Raw genomic sequence first — 17291 nt, forward strand, 5'->3', positions numbered from 1 at the left:
GAAAAGGTCCTGGAAGGGCGGGGAAAGGGAGTGGAAGGGTGGGGAAGGGGCTTGGAAGGGCAGGAAAAGGGCGTGGAGTGATGGGAAAAGGTCCTGGAAGGGGAGGGAAAGGGCGTGGAGTGATGGGAAAAGGTCCTGGAAGGGGGGAAAGGGAGTGGGAGGGTGGGGAGGGGAGTGGGAGGGTGGGGAAGGGAGTGGAGTGATGGGAAAAGGTCCTGGAAGGGCGGGGAAAGGGCGTGGAGTGATGGGAAAAGGTCCTGGAAGGGCAGGGAAAGGTCCTGGAAGGGCGGGGAAAGGGAGTGGAAAGGGGGAAAGGGTCCTGGAAGGGTGGGGAAAAGGAGTGGAAGGGTGGGGAAAGGGCGTGGAGTGATAGGAAAAGGTCCTGGAAGGGCAGGAAAAGGGCATGGAGTGATGGGAAAAGGTCCTGGAAGGGTGGGGAAAGAGCGTGGAAGGGCCGGGAAAGGGAGTGGAAGGGGGGGGGAAGGGAGTGGAGTGATGGGAAAAGGTCCTGGAAGGGGGGAAAAGGAGCCTGGAAGGGTGGGGGAAGGGAGTGGAAGGGTGGGAAAAGGTCCTGGAAGGGCGGGGGAAGGGAGTGGAAGGGTGGGGGAAGGGAGTGGAGTGATGGGAAAAGGTCCTGGAAGGGCAGGGAAAGGGGAGTGGGAGGGGGGGGAGGGGAGTGGGAGGGTGGGGGAAGGGAGTGGAATGGGGGGAAAAGGTTCTGGAGTGATGGGAAAAGGTCCTGGAAGGGGAGGGAAAGGGAGTGGGAGGATGGGGAGGGGAGTGGAGTGATGGGAAAAGGTCCTGGAAGGGGGGAAAAGGTTCTGGAGTGATGGGAAAAGGTCCTGGAAGGGGGAAAAGGGTCTTGGAAGGGTCGGGGAAGGGAGTGGAAGGGTGGGGAAAAGGTTCTGGAATGGGGGAAAAGGTTCTGGAAGGGCGGGGAAAGGGCCTGGAAGGGCAGGAAAAGGGCATGGAGTGATGGGAAAAGGTCCTGGAAGGGGGGAAAGGGTTCTGGAGTGATGGGAAAAGGTCCTGGAAGGGGGGAAAGGGTTCTGGAGTGATGGGAAAAGGTCCTGGAAGGGGGGAAAAGGAGCCTGGAAGGGCGGGGGAAGGGCCTGGAATGGGGGGAAAAGGTCCTGGAAGGGCAGGAAAAGGGCTTGGAAGGGGGGGGAAAGGTCCTGGAAGGATGGGGAAAGGGCGTGGAGTGATGGGAAAAGGTCCTGGAAGGGCAGGAAAAGGGCCTGGAAGGGCAGGAAAAGGGCGTGGAGTGATGGGAAAAGGTCCTGGAAGGGTGGGGAAAGGGCGTGGAATTTGGGAAAAGGTCCTGGAAGGGGGGAAAAGGTCCTGGAGGGGGGATTTAGAGGGGAAAATCCGGAAAAGAGAAAATTTGGATTTGATGAGGAAAAATTGGGATTTAATATGGGGAATTTGGGATTTAATAAATCAGGGATAATTGGGGTTTAATAAGGGAAAATGGGGATTTAATGAGGGATAATTAATAAGGGAAAATTGGGATTTAATAGGGAAAATCAGGATTTAATGAGGGAAAATTAATAAGGGAAAATTGGGGTTTAATGAGGGAAATCTGGGATAAGGGAAAATTGGGGTTTAATAGGGAAAATTGGGATTTAATGAGGGATAATTAATAAGGGAAATTTGGGGTTTAATAGGGGAAAGTTGGGATTTAATGAGGGATTTAATAAGGGAAAATTGGGATTTGATAAAGGAAAATTGGGATTTAATAAGGGATAATTAATAAGGGAAAATTGGGATTTAATGAGGGGTTTAATAAGGGAAAACTGGGATTTAATAAGGGAAAATTGGGATTTAGTAACGGATAATTAATAAGGGAAAATTGGGATTTAATGAGGGGTTTAATTAGAGAAAACTGGGATTTAATAAGGGAAAGTTGGGACTTAATAAAGGATAATTAATAAGGGGAAATTGGGATTTAATGAGGGATTTAATAGGGGAAAATTGGGATTTGATAAGGGAAAATTGGGATTTGATAAGGGAAAATTAATAGGGGAAAATTGGGATTTAATGAGGGATTTAATGGGGGAAAATTAGGATTTAATAAGGGAAAGTTGGGATTTAATAAGGGATAATTAATAAGGGAAAATTGGGATTTAATGAGGGATTTATGGGATTTAATAAGGGATAATTAATTAGGGAAAAGTTGGGATTTAATGAGGGATTTAATAAGGGAAAATTGGGATTTGATAAAGGAAAATTGGGATTTAATAAGGGATAATTAATAGGGGAAAATTGGGATTTAATGAGGAATTTAATAAGAGAAAGTTAGGATTTAATAAGGAAAAGTTGGGATTTAATAAGGGATAATTAATAAGGGAAAATTGGGATTTAATGAGGGATTTATGGGATTTAATAAGGGATAATTAGTAAGAGAAAATTGGGATTTAATGAGGGATTTATGGGATTTAATAAGGGATAATTAGTAAGGGAAAATTGGGATTTAATGAGGGATTTAATAAGGGAAAATTGGGATTTGATAAAGGAAAGTTGGGATTTGATAAGGGATAATTAGTAAGGGAAAATTGGGATTTAATGAGGGAAAATTGGGATTTAATAAGGGATAATTAATAAGGGAAAATTGGGATTTAATGAGGGATTTATGGGATTTAATAAGGGATAATTAGTAAGAGAAAATTGGGATTTAATGAGGGATTTAATGGGGGAAAATTAGGATTTAATAAGGGAAAGTTGGGATTTAGTAACGGATAATTAATAAGGGAAAATTGGGATTTAATGAGGCATTTAATAAGGGAAAATTGGGATTTGATAAGGGAAAATTGGGATTTAATAAGGGAAAATTGGGATTTAGTAACGGATAATTAATAAGGGAAAATTGGGATTTAATGAGGCATTTAATAAGGGAAAATTGGGATTTGATAAGGGAAAATTAGTAAGGGAAAATTGGGATTTAATAGGGGAAAATTGGTATTTAATAATTGGGATTTAAGAAGGGAAAATTGGGATTGGGAAAATCGGGAATTCCGGGGTTTTCCACGTGGTTCAGACCATCCCTACAAATCCCCTCTATCCCAAAAAACCGATCCCCGTTCATCCCAATAAACCCCGAACCATTCCAAGCGGGAAAACCCAACCCCAAATCCCGGAGCGGAGCAGATCCCGACGGGAAAACCGAAACCAAATCCCAAAAAAAAAAAATTCCTGCTTTGAATGGAAAATCCGGGAATGGAGACGAGGAAAAAATCGGGAAGGGAGGATTTGGGATCTCATCCCGCGGCTCCTTCCCGGCGTTGGTGGCAGATGGGTCCCGCCCCTCCCCCTTCCCGGTTATTTTAGGGATGGAATTCTTGGAAAAGATTCCTGGGGTTGGAATTTTTCCAAAGGGAGCCGTGTCCGGTTGGGAGAATCCCGGGATTGGGCTGCTGCTGGAGCGGGAATGGGAACACTGGGAAGGGCCGGGAAGGACCGGGAAGGGCCGGGAAATTCCTTTTCCGGCTTTTGGCCATCCCAGAAAAATTGGGATTTGTGGGATCTCCTTCAGGGAAAGGGAATTCGGGATGTGCCGGAGAGAGGGGAAATCTGGGAATTCGGGAATGTTTTGGGTGGGATCCACGGAGGTGAAATCCCATCCTGGTGCGATCCCACGATGGCAGGTGGATCCCAAGTCTGGATCAGGGATCTGGGGGTTCTCTGGGAATTCCAGCGCAGCCGGGAATCCCTTCCCAAGATCCCAGCCCGAGCTCCCCTTTCCCAGGGAAATCCCTCCATTCCCGCCTCTCCCAGCCTGGCATTGGATCCAGCCCCATCCCGACTCCTCTGCGGGAAGGAATTCCGGCCTCCAGGCCCTTCCCTGGCAATCTCGGCACTCCAGGAAGGGTCTCCCTTCCCTTTCCCATCCCCGACTCCCAGAAAAACCCCTGGGCATGGATTCGCAGCCTCCTGGATCCCAGAATCCCGGGATGCTTTGCCTGGGATCCACGCAGCTTCAATCCCATCCCATTCCCAGCCCGGCCCCTCCCCCGATGATCCCAGGCTGCTCCAGCCTTTCCTTGGGCACTGCCAGGGATCCGGGCATTCCCTGGGAATTCCAGCCCAGCCGGGAATTCCCTCCCAAGATCCCACCCCAAGCTCCCCTTTCCCACTGGGAAGCCATTCCCTGCCTCCTGCCCCTCCAGCCCAAATCCCAAATCCCAAATTCCAAATCCCAGCTCTCCTGGAGCCCCTTCAGCCTCGGGAAGCGCCTCCGAGGATTCCCTGGATCCTTGAATCCCTCGGAGCTGCATCCCACGGGATTTGTGTGCTGGGAACCCCAGCCTGGAGCCATCCCAGCAGCTCCATGGAATCCCAGAATCCCGGGATGCTTTGGGTGGGATCCACGGAGCTCCAATCCCATCCCATTCCAACCCCACAATGATCCCAGGCTGCTCCAGCCTTTCCTTGGGCACTGCCAGGGATCCGGGCATTCCCTGGGAATTCCAGCCCAGCCGGGAATCCCTTCCCAAGATCCCACCCCAAGCTCCCCTTTCCCACTGGGAAGCTGCCTCCCCATTCCCGATCCCGTTCCCCACTCCCAGCTCCCCGAGGATCCAGGGGCGGGAGGCGATTCCGAAGGGTGCGGCCGATCCCGACGGCGATTCCCGGGGCCGATTCCGTACCCGTTATTCCCCATGGCTCCCTGCTGCCAGGATTTCATCTCCGGGGATTGGTATCCCGGTGCCGGCGGCGCCGGAGGCAGCATCGGGCTCGGAGCCGGCGGCAGCTGCGGGGACATCAGGGGGCTGCTGGGGCTGAGCGCCGGAGCGAAGGCGGGATCGCTCTGCTGCGCCATTCCTGGGAAAAATCCATGGAATTACAGCCGGCCGCCTTCCCCCGGGCCAGCCCGAATTCCCGGTTTTTATCCCCCCCCCCAAGCGATCCAGGAATTTCAGCCGGGGCTTTGGAGCTTTTGGGTTGGGTGGGAAGGAGCTTCAAGCTCATCCCGGTCCCATCCCGACACTTCCTCCATCCCAGGCTGCTCCAAACTTTCCATGGATGCTCCCAGGGATCCGGGCATTCCCTGGGAATTCCAGCCCAGCCGGGAATTCCTTCCCAAGATCCCAGCCCGAGCTCCCCTTTCCCACTGGGAAGCCATTCCCTGCCTCCTGCCCCTCCAGCCCAAATCCCAAATCCCAGCTCTCCTGGAGCCCCTTCAGCCTCGGGAAGCGGCTCCGAGGATTCCCGGGATCCTTGAATCCCTCGGAGCTGCATCCCACGGGATTTGTGTGCTGGGAACCCCAGCCTGGAGCCATCCCAGCAGCTCCATGGAATCCCAGAATCCCGGAATGCTTTGAGTGGGATCCACGGAGCTCCAATCCCATCCCATTCCAACCCCACAATGATCCCAGGCTGCTCCAGCCTTTCCTTGGGCACTGCCAGGGATCCGGGCATTCCCTGGGAATTCCAGCCCAGCCGGGAATCCCTTCCCAAGATCCCAGCCCGAGCTCCCCTTTCCCACTGGGAAGCCATTCCCTGCCTCCTGCCCCTCCAGCCCAAATCCCAAATCCCAGCTCTCCTGGAGCCCCTTCAGCCTCGGGAAGCGCCTCCGAGGATTTCCGGGATCCCTCCCTGATCCAGCCAGGAATTCCCGGCTCTCCAGGAGCTTTTCCCGTTTGATTCCCGAGGAATTTTTCCACGTGGATCCAGAGGAAAATCCCTCTTCCCTTCCTTGGAAGGAACCACCAAGGAAAGGCCGTGGAGCTCTCCCGGATTTGGGAATCTCCAGGATGAGAAGGAGCCCGGCCGAGCTTTTCCAAGCAAAATCTGGGATTTTGGGATACGGAAGGAGCGGAATTCCCGGAAAACCGCTGGGATTGGGCCTTTCCTGGGAAACGATTCCCCGCTGGAATTCCGGGAAGTCGGGCCGGCATTCCCGAAGGAGGAGCATCCCACATTCCCGGCCTTGGATGAATCCGTGCGCTCCCGAGAGGCTTTTCCACGAAAATTCCCCAAATTTCGGGAAATTTCAGGACTTTCCCTCGAGGAACGGAGCGAGGAAATCCCCCGGAATTCCGGGATGGAGCCGCAGCTTCCAAAGCTTTTCCCAAAATCCCTCTCCTGGTGGAAAAACGGGAATCTCCCATCCCATAAATCCCAGGAACATCCCGGTTTTTTGATTCCCAAAAAAACTCCGGAGCCGAGTCCTCGGAAAACCTCGGGAACGATTCCGGCTCCGAGGGGGCTCCTCCCTTTCCGTCCTTCCCGCTTTTCCTCATCCCGGCCGTTCCTGCGGGAATTTCTGGGAAGAGCCGGCTCCGGCCTCATCCCGGAAAATCCACGGAGCGATTTTTCCCAGTTTTCCGGAGCCAAAAATTCGGGATTTATCCCAAGTTTCCTTGGATTTATCCGCTGGGATTTGGGAACCCCCCCCAAGCCGGAGCGGATCGGATCCGGTTTTATCCGTGGAAAACGAGGAAAAAATCCCGGATTTTGGGAATTGGGGTTTGTTCCGTGGGAATATCGGGAAGAACGCCCGGATTTGGGGATGTCCAAGGCAAGAATTCCCGGCTTTTCCTAAAATTCCCGGGAAAAACCAGCAAGGGCTGGATTTTTCAAGGATATTCCTGGAATTGCAGCCGGAATGTTTTTCCAGGTTTTTTTTTTTAGGGATGAGGGCATTTTTTAATCCGGCCCAAAGGAATTTTTTCCATGGAAATTCCCATCTTTTGCCTCCCAAAATCCTCGGAGCAGCCGCGTTTTCTGGGGATTTCCTGTTGGAATTTTTTCCCCTTTTATCCATAAAAAATTCCGGCTCCCGGAAGCTCCTTTGTCTCAGCATTCCCAAAAAAAAAAGAGGATCCTTAATTCCAGCCCATTCCCGCTTGGAATTCGACCTCCTCGGGGCAGGAATTTTCCCGTCTGGAGAATTCCCGAGGGTGAATTTTGGGAATTCTCGCCGTTAATTCGGGATTCGGGCGATTCCAGCTCATCCCAGGCCGGATTTTCCGGGATTTTCCGGGATTTTCCTTCCAAAAAAGAGCCCAAATCCTTGGATTTGGGTGGAGGGATGGGCGGGAAATGGTTTGGGAAGAGATTTTGGGAAGGATCCTCGGGAATCCTCGGGAAGAGAAATTCCCAGTTTTTGTCGGTTCCGGATCCCGGATCCCGGATCCCGTTGGGATCCACCGGGAATTCCGGAGCACAATTCCCACCGGGAGCGGCTGCGGGAGGAATGCAGGAGGATTCCCAGAGCCTGGAATTCCCAAAATTCCAGGATTTTGGATTCTTCTGGTGCCACAGGATTCCCTGGAAAGGGCTGGGATGGGCAGGGGGATCCCAAAGGATTCCCGGAGTCCAGAATTCCCAAAATTCCAGGATTTTGGATACTTCCGGCGCCTCCACGATGACGTCACGGGGTCACGGCGTGTTCCCGGCGGGAATAAACCTCGGGAATTTCCTCAGGATTCCCTGGAAAGGGCTGGGATGTCCCAGAGGATTCCCAGAGGCCGGAATTCCCAAAATTCCAGGATTTAGAGCTCTTCCGGTGCCACAGGATTCCCTGGAAAGGGCTGGGATGTGTGGTGGGATCCCAAAGGATTCCCGGAGTCCAGAATTCCCAAAATTCCAGGATTTTGGATTCTTCCGGTGCCACAGGATTCCCTGGAAAGGGCTGGGATGTGTGGTGGGATCCCAAAGGATTCCCGGAGTCCAGAATTCCCAAAATTCCAGGATTTTGAGCTCTTCCGGTGCCACAGGATTCCCTGGAAAGGGCTGGGATGTGTGGTGGGATCCCAAAGGATTCCCGGAGTCCAGAATTCCCAAAATTCCAGGATTTCGAGCTCTTCCGGTGCCTCAGGATTCCTTGGAAAGGGCTGGGATGGGCAGGGGGATCCGAAAGGATTCCTGGAGTCCAGAATTCCCAAAATTCCAGGATTTTGGATTCTTCCGGTGCCTCAGGATTCCCTGGAAAGGGCTGGGATGGGCAGGGGGATCCCAGAGGATTCCCAGAGCCCGGAATTCCCAAAATTCCAGGATTTTGAGCTCTTCCGGTGCCACAGGATTCCCTGGAAAGGGCTGGGATGGGCAGGGGGATCCCAGAGAATTCCCAGAGCCCGGAATTCCCAAAATTCCAGGATTTTGGATACTTCCGGCACCTCCACGATGACGTCACGAGGTCACCGCCTGTTCCCGGCGGGAATAAACCTCGGGAATTCCCTCAGGATTCCCTGGAAAGGGCTGGGATGTCCCAGAGGATTCCCAGAGGCCGGAATTCCCAAAATTCCAGGATTTTGGATTCTTCCGGTGCCACAGGATTCCCTGGAAAGGGCTGGGATGTCCCAGAGGATTCCCAGAGCCCAGAATTCCCAAAATTCCAGGATTTTGAGCTCTTCCGGTGCCACAGGATTCCCTGGAAAAGGCTGGGATGTCCCAGAGGATTCCCTGAACCCGGAATTCCCAAAATTCCAGGATTTTGAGCTCTTCCGGCGTCTCCACGATGACATCCCAAAAATCTGTTCCCTCTTTTCCCGGAGCCCCAAATCCCGCCTGGAATTCGGAGCCTTCCCGGAGAGGCTTTTCCAGGAGAAATCCGGGACTTCTCCCATCCCAAATTCCCAAATTCCCGCGTCTCTTTGGGGATCCGGCTCGGATTCCTTGGAAAAGCTGCGCCTGCCACAAATCCCGGCGGGAATTTCCGGGATCGGGATCCTCTCCTCCCATTCCCGGCCTCGCCAAAATCCCGGGATTTTCCCGGCACGTCCATCCCGGCTTTTTTCTCCCTCTCTTTCCCCTTTTCCATGAATTCTTCCCGGTTGTTATTCCTTAGGAATTCCCCATGGAATTCCGGGAATATTCCGTTTCCTCCGGGAAATTTTGGATTTCGGATCCCTTTTTTTTCCCAGATTTCCGCCCGGGATGGATTTTCCTCTCCTCGTTCATTCCTTTCCTTTGGAGTCACTCCTCGAACATTCCACGTTTTCCTGGGAATTCGGGAGGCGAGGAAAATCCCGGAGATCCTTCCCGTCGTTCCTTTCTCCTGGTTTTTTTTTTGGGGTTTTCCCAGGTTGTTTTTTTTTTTTTTAAGTCATTCCCGTTTTTTTTTTTTCCTGCACCGAAAGTTGGGATTTGAGCAAAAAAAAAATCGGGAATTCTGTGAAATAAAAGGTGGAATTTCTCCGCCAGAGGAATTCCCTGGGAGATTCCGATTTTGGGGAATTCTCGTGACTCTCTCCGATCCCTGGGATCCATTCCCGGGATGAATCCGCCCAAACTCCTCCGGAGGAGCGGGAAAAGTGGGAATTAAACTCCTGCCTGGATCCCAGAATTCCCACAGATCCGGGTCGGGTTGGTCCCTTTTCCCGCTGGATTTGCCTCTTCCCAAATCCAGGAAAAACCCCGGAATCGCCTCTGCCGTGGCCGGGCTGCGATCGGGAACATCCCAAAGATCAATAAATCGCTTCCTATCGATAATCGATCGATCCGTTCATCCGTGATGGTGCCGTGGGTTGCAAATTCCCGCTTTTCCTGGTTTTTCCCAGAGAAAGCGACGGACGACGACGTCCAGAAATCCGACGTCTCCTCCAGCAGCCAGGGCGTCATCGAGAAGGAATCGCTGGGACCGCTCCTGCTGGAGGTGGGAATTCCACGGAAAAACCGGGAATGCCGGAATTCCCGGGAATGCCGAGGGGGGGGGCAGCGGGAATGCCGGAATTCCCGGGGTTTGGGGGGTTTCTGGGAGGGTTTTGTCCGTGAATCTCCCGGATTTTTTGGGTGCTGGAGATGGAGGAGAGGGGCCGGGAGGGAGCGGGGGGGGAATGGCGGGAGGGTGGGATGGGGTCGGTGGTGGGAAAATGGGGAGGGGATGGGGGTTGGGGTGGGATTGGGATTGGGATTGGGATTGGGATTGGGATTGGATTGGAATTGGGATGGGATTGGGATTGAGATTGGGATTGGGATTGGGATTGGATTGGGATTGGGATTGGGGTGGGATGGGATGGGATTGGGATGGGATTAGGATGGGATTGGGATGGGATTGGATTGGATTGGGATTGGGGGGGGTTGGGATTGGGATGGGATTGGGAATGGATTGGGGTGGGAGTGGGATGGGATTGGGATGGGATGTTATTGGGATTGGGATTGGGATTGGGATTGGGGTGGGATTGGAATTGGATGGGATTGGATTGGGATGGGATTGGATTGGGATGAGATTGGGATGGGGATTGGGATTGGGATTGGATTAGGATTGGATTGGGATTGGGATTGAATTGGGATTGGGATTGGCATTGGGATGGGATTGGATTGGATTGGGATTGGGGGGGTTGGGATTGGGATGGGATTGGGAATGGATTGGGGTGGGAGTGGGATGGGATTGGGATGGGATGGGATTGGGGTGAGATTGGGATTGGGATTGGGAGTGGGATTGGGATTGGGATTGGGGTGGGATTGGGATTGGATGGGATTGGATTGGGATGGGATTGGATTGGGATGAGATTGGGATGGGGATTGGGATTGGGATTGGATTAGGATTGGATTGGGATTGGGATTGAATTGGGATTGGATTGGGATTGGATTGGATTGGGGGGGGTTGGGATTGGGATGGGATTGGGATTGGGATTGAATTGGGATTGGATTGGGATTGGATTGGATTGGGATTGGGGGGGGTTGGGATTGGGATTGGGATTGGGATTGGGATTGAATTGGGATTGGGGTGAGATTGGATTAGGATGGGATTGGGTTTGGGGTGGGATTGGGATTGGGATGTGATTGGGATGGGATGGGATTGAGATTAGGATTGGGATTAGGATTGGGATGGGATTGGGATTTGGGTGGGATGGGATTGGGATTTAGGATTGGGGCTGGATTGGGATGAGACTGGGATTCGGGTTGGATTGGGGTTGGGTTTGGGGTGGGATTGGGAATGGGATTGGGGTGGGGTGGGATGGGATTGGGATTAGGATTGGGATTAGGATTGGGGTAAGATTGGGATGGGATTGGGATTTGGGTTTGGGATTGGGATGGGATTGGGGCTGGATTGGGATGAGATTGGGATTCGGGTTGGATTGGGATTGGGATTGGGATTGGGATTGCAATTTGGATTGGGGAGTTCCTCCCCAGACTGTTTTTCCATGGGGAATTGGGATTGGGAATGGGATTGGGATTTGGAATCAGGATTATGATTAGGGTTGGGATTAGGATTAGGATCAGAACTGGGATTTGGATTTAAATGGGGATTAGGATCAGGATTAGGATCGGGATTTGGGAGGCTCCATCCCCCGTCATGATTTCCCCAGGACTTGGGATTGGGATCGGGACTGGGATTGGGATTTGGTGGAGAGGGGGAACCCCTCTGGAGCCAGAAATCCCAAGGATTTTGGGATTCCCGGGATGAGGGGCTCTCCACGACCACCTCAAACCTCTCCTGCCGTCCCCAAAGGTTTGGGAAGCAAAATCTGGGAAGAGCCTGGAAATCCCTCTGGAAAAGGCTTCAGGATTTCGGGGATGTGCTGGGGGCTGGGAATTTTAAGGGATGTGGGAAAAGTGGAAAATCCCTGGAATGTCCATCCCAGGCAATCCCCAGCCTGAAAACATTCCCCCAAAAAATTCCAGCTCCTCCCTGCGGGGTTTTCCAGCCGGGAAAAGCGGCGAAAAAACCGGGAATTCCGCTCGTTTTTTAGGAATTTTTCTCTCTTTTCACCTCTCGGGTTGGAATTCCATAAAAATCGAGTCAATCCTGGAATTTGTGGTTAAAATCCTCGATCCATTCCCGGTTTTCCGGGCTCCCCCAGAACCATCCGGGGAGAAAATCCTGGTGGGATTTTGGGATCCCAAGGATTCGTTGTCTTGGCAACGGCCGGGAAAAAGGAAAAGCGCAGCCGGATCCGCATTCCTTTCTCCTGGTTTTTTGGGGTTTTCCCAGGTTTTTTTTTAGTCATTCCCGGTTTTTTCCTGCACTGAAAGTTGGGATTTGAGCAAAAAAAAATTGGGAATTCTGTGAAATAAAAGGTGGAATTTCTCCGCCAGAGGAATTCCCTGGGAGATTCCGATTTTGGGGAATTCTCGTGACTCTCTCCGATCCTTGGGATCCATTCCCGGGATGAATCCGCCCAAATTCCTCCGGAGGAGCGGGAAAAGCGGGAATTAAACTCCTGCCTGGATCCCAGAATTCCCACAGATCCGGGTTGGGTTGGTCCCTTTTCCCACTGGATTTGCCGCTTCCCAAATCCAGGAAAAACCCCGGGAACGGCTCTGTCGTGGCCGGGCTGGGATCGGGAAAATCGGGAATTGCAGGGATGTTCCCAAGTCAGAGCCTTTGGGATTTTCCCAGCCCTTGGGTTGGTCCTTTCTCCCTTTTTGCCTCTTCCTGGCTGGAATCCTGGGATTCCAGGACTCAAATCCATGGAAAACTAAGGTGGATCTTGGATCCTGGCTGGAATCCCAGGATTCCATGGAATAACCAAGGTGGATCCTTGATCCCGGCTGGAATCCCGGAATTCCAGGACCCAAACCCACGATCCCACCTGGAACACTGGGATTCCAGGACCCAAACCCACGATCCTGGCTGGAATCCCAGAATTCCAGGACCCAAACCCATGATCTCACCCAGAATCCTGGAATTCCATGGATAATCAAGGTGGATCTTGGATCCCTCCTGGAATCCCGGGATTCCAGGACCCAAACCCACGATCCCACCTGGAATCTTGGAATTCCAGGACCTAAATCCATGGATAACCAGGATAGATCTTGGATCCCACCTGGAAACCCAGAATTCCAGAACCCAAACCCACGATCCCACCTGGAAACCCAGAATTCCAAGACCCAAACCCATGATCCCACTTGGAACACTGGGATTCCATGGATAACCAAGGTGGACCTTTCATCCCGGCTGGAATCCCAGAATTCCAGGAACCCAAACCTACGATCCCGGCTGGAATCTTGGGATTCATGGAATAACCAAGGTGGATCCTTGATCCCGGCTGGAATCCCAGAATTCCAGAACCCAAACCCACGATCTCACCCGGAATCCCGGAATTCCATGGATAACCAAGGTGGATCCTTGATCCCACGTGGAATCCCAGAATTCCAGAACCCGAACCCACGATCCCACCTGAAATCCCAGAATTCCAGAACCCAAACCCATGATCTCACCCGGAATCCCGGAATTCCATGGATAACCAAGGTGGATCCTTGATCCCACCTGGAATCCCGGAATTCCAGGAACCCAAACACACGATCCCACCTGAAATCCCAGAATTCCAGAACCCAAACCTATGATCCCACCTGGAACACTGGGATTCCATGGATAACCAAGGTGGACCTTTGATCCCGGCTGGAATCCCGGAATTCCATGGATAACCAAGGTGGATCTTGGATCCTGGCTGGAATCTTGGGATTCCGGGACCCAAACCCATGATCCCGGCTGGAATCCCGGAATTCCAGAACCCAAACCCACGATCCCACCTGGAACACTGGAATTCCAGGACCTAAATCCATGGATAACCAGGATAGATCTTGGATCCCACCTGAAATCCCAGAATTCCAGGACCCAAACCCACGATCCCACCTGGAATCCCAGCATTCCAGGACCCAAACCCACGATCCCACCTGAAATCCCGGAATTCCATGGAATAACCAAGGTGGATCCTTGATCCCACCTGAAATCCCAGAATTCCAGGAACCCAAACCCACGATCCCACCTGGAATCCCAGAATTCCAGGAACCCAAACCCACGATCCCGGCTGGAATCTTGGGATTCATGGAATAACCAAGGTGGATCCTTGATCCCGGCTGGAATCCCAGAATTCCAGAACCCAAACCCACGATCTCACCCGGAATCCCGGAATTCCATGGATAACCAAGGTGGATCCTTGATCCCACGTGGAATCCCAGAATTCCAGAACCCGAACCCACGATCCCACCTGAAATCCCAGAATTCCAGAACCCAAACCCATGATCTCACCCGGAATCCCGGAATTCCATGGATAACCAAGGTGGATCCTTGATCCCACCTGGAATCCCGGAATTCCAGGAACCCAAACACACGATCCCACCTGAAATCCCGGAATTCCAAGACCCAAACCTATGATCCCACCTGGAACACTGGGATTCCATGGATAACCAAGGTGGACCTTTGATCCCGGCTGGAATCCCGGAATTCCATGGATAACCAAGGTGGATCTTGGATCCTGGCTGGAATCTTGGGATTCCGGGACCCAAACCCATGATCCCGGCTGGAATCCCGGAATTCCAGAACCCAAACCCACGATCCCACCTGGAACACTGGAATTCCAGGACCTAAATCCATGGATAACCAGGATAGATCTTGGATCCCACCCGAAATCCCAGAATTCCAGGACCCAAACCCACGATCCCACCTGGAATCCCGGAATTCCATGGAATAACCAAGGTGGATCCTTGATCCCACCTGAAATCCCAGAATTCCAGGAACCCAAACCCACGATCCCACCTGGAATCCCAGAATTCCAGGAACCCAAACCTACGATCCCGGCTGGAATCTTGGGATTCATGGAATAACCAAGGTGGATCCTTGATCCCACCTGAAATCCCAGAATTCCAGGAACCCAAACCCACGATCCCACCTGGAATCCCAGAATTCCAGGAACCCAAACCTACGATCCCGGCTGGAATCTTGGGATTCATGGAATAACCAAGGTGGATCCTTGATCCCGGCTGGAATCCCAGAATTCCAGAACCCAAACCCACGATCTCACCCGGAATCCCGGAATTCCATGGATAACCAAGGTGGATCCTTGATCCCACCTGGAATCCCGGAATTCCAGGAACCCAAACACACGATCCCACCTGAAATCCCGGAATTCCAAGACCCAAACCTATGATCCCACCTGGAACACTGGGATTCCATGGATAACCAAGGTGGACCTTTGATCCCGGCTGGAATCCTGGAATTCCATGGATAACCAAGGCGGATCTTGGATCCTGGCTGGAATCTTGGGATTCCGGGACCCAAACCCACGATCCCACCTGGAATCCCAGAATTCCAAGACCCAAACCCACGATCCCACCTGGAATCCCAGAATTCCATGGAATAACCAAGGTGGATCCTTGATCCCGGCTGGAATCTCAGAATTCCAGAACCCAAACCCACAATCCCACCTGGAACACTGGGATTCCATGGATAACCAAGGTGGACCTTTGATCCTGGCTGGAATCCCAGAATTCCATGGATAACCAAGGTGGATCTTGGATCCTGGCTGGAATCTTGGGATTCCGGGACCCAAACCCATGATCCCGGCTGGAATCCCGGAATTCCAGAACCCAAACCCACGATCCCACCTGGAATCCCAGCATTCCAGGACCCAAACCCATGATCCCACCTGGAACACTGGGATTCCATGGATAACCAAGGTGGATCTTTGATCCCGGCTGGAATCTCAGAATTCTGTGGAATAGCCAAGGTGGATCTTGGATCCTGGCTGGAATCTTGGGATTCCGGGACCCAAACCCATGATCCTGGCTGGAATCTCAGAATTCCAGAACCCAAACCCACAATCCCACCTGGAATCTCGGAATTCCAGGACCTAAATCCATGGATAACCAGGATAGATCTTGGATCCCACCTGGAATCCCAGAATTCCAGGACCCAAACCCACGATCCTGGCTGGAATCCCAGAACTGGAGAACCCAAACCCACGATCCCACCTGAAATCCCAGAATTCCAGGAACCCAAACCCATGATCCCGGCTGGAATCTTGGGATTCATGGAATAACCAAGGTGGATCCTTGATCCCAGCTGGAATCCCGGAATTCCAGGAACCCAAACCCACGATCCCACCTGAAATTCCGGAATTCCAAGACCCAAACCTATGATCCCACCTGGAACACTGGGATTCCATGGATAACCAAGATGGATCTTTGATCCCGGCTGGAATCGCAGAGTTCCAGAACCCAAACCCACAATCTCACCCGGAATCCTGGAATTCCATGGAAATAACCAAGGTGGATCTTTGATCCCACCTGGAATCCCGGAATTCCAGAACCCAAACCCACGATCCTGGCTGGAATCTCAGAATTCCAGAACCCAAACCCACAATCCCACCTGGAATCCTGGAATTCCATGGAATAACCAAGGTGGATCCTTGATCCCACGTGGAATCCCAGAATTCCAGAACCCAAACCCACGATCCCACCTGGAATCCCAGCATTCCAGGACCCAAACCCACAATCCCGGCTGGAATCTTGGGATTCATGGAATAACCAAGGTGGATCCTTGATCCCAGCTGGAATCCCAGAATTCCAGAACCCAAACCCACGATCCCACCTGGAACACTGGGATTCCATGGATAACCAAGGTGGACCTTTGATCCCGGCTGGAATCCCGGAATTCCATGGAATAACCAAGGTGGATCTTGGATCCTGGCTGGAATCTTGGGATTCCGGGACCAAAACCCACGATCCCACCTGGAATCCCAGAATTCCAAGACCCAAACCCACGATCCCACCTGGAATCCCAGAATTCCATGGAATAACCAAGGTGGATCCTTGATCCCGGCTGGAATCTCAGAATTCCAGAACCCAAACCCACGATCCCACCTGGAATCTCGGAATTCCAGGACCTAAATCCATGGATAACCAGGATAGATCTTGGATCCCACCTGAAATCCCAGAATTCCAGGACCCAAACCCACGATCCTGGCTGGAATCCCAGAATTGGAGAACCCAAACCCACGATCCCACCCGGAATCCCGGAATTCCAGGAACCCAAACCCACGATCCCACCCGCAATCCCCAAATTCCACATTCCCAGAACCGGAATCCACCCCGCCTCTCCCGGCCCGCTCCTCGTCTCTGGGCTCTCCCCGTCCGCCCTTTCCGCGGGATCTCCCCGGGGGCTCTTCCGGGAAGAGGCTCCGGACCGGCGGCGTTGCCGTTGCAGGCGTTGGACGGGTTCTTCTTCGTGGTGAACCGGGAAGGGCGGATCGTGTTCGTGTCGGAGAACGTGACGGGATATTTGGGATACGGGCAGGAGGAGCTGATGAACAGCAGCGTCTACAGCATCCTGCACGTGGGCGACCACGCCGAGTTCGTCAAGAACCTGCTCCCCAAATCCCTGGGTAGGGAAAAAAACCGCGGGAACAACGGGAACGGGGGGTGGGAAAAGGGAAACTGGGGGTGGGGTGGGGTGGGGATGGGGGTGGGGGTGGGGGTGGGAAATGGGGATGGGGGTGGGGATGGGATGGGATGGGGGTGGGATGGGGATGGGGATGGGAAATGGGGATGGGGGTGGGATGGGGATGGGGATGGGATGGGGGTGGGGATGGGGATGGGAAATGGGAAACGGGGATGGGATG

General features: G+C 52.6%; 1 protein-coding gene across 1 annotated transcript in view; it reads left to right on the forward strand.

Moving 5' to 3' along the window:
- Nucleotides 1–17291, forward strand: part of NCOA1 (nuclear receptor coactivator 1) — a 159986-nt gene that overhangs the window by 48700 nt on the left and 93995 nt on the right. Inside the window, exons 5-6 of the mRNA XM_069011878.1 lie at nt 9504–9598; nt 16877–17054. Coding sequence (XP_068867979.1) covers nt 9504–9598; nt 16877–17054 — 273 coding nt within the window. The remainder of the gene's footprint in view (nt 1–9503; nt 9599–16876; nt 17055–17291) is intronic.

The sequence above is a fragment of the Aphelocoma coerulescens genome, chromosome 3 (assembly GCF_041296385.1).
Source record: "Aphelocoma coerulescens isolate FSJ_1873_10779 chromosome 3, UR_Acoe_1.0, whole genome shotgun sequence".
NCBI classification, from domain to species: Eukaryota; Metazoa; Chordata; class Aves; order Passeriformes; family Corvidae; genus Aphelocoma; species Aphelocoma coerulescens.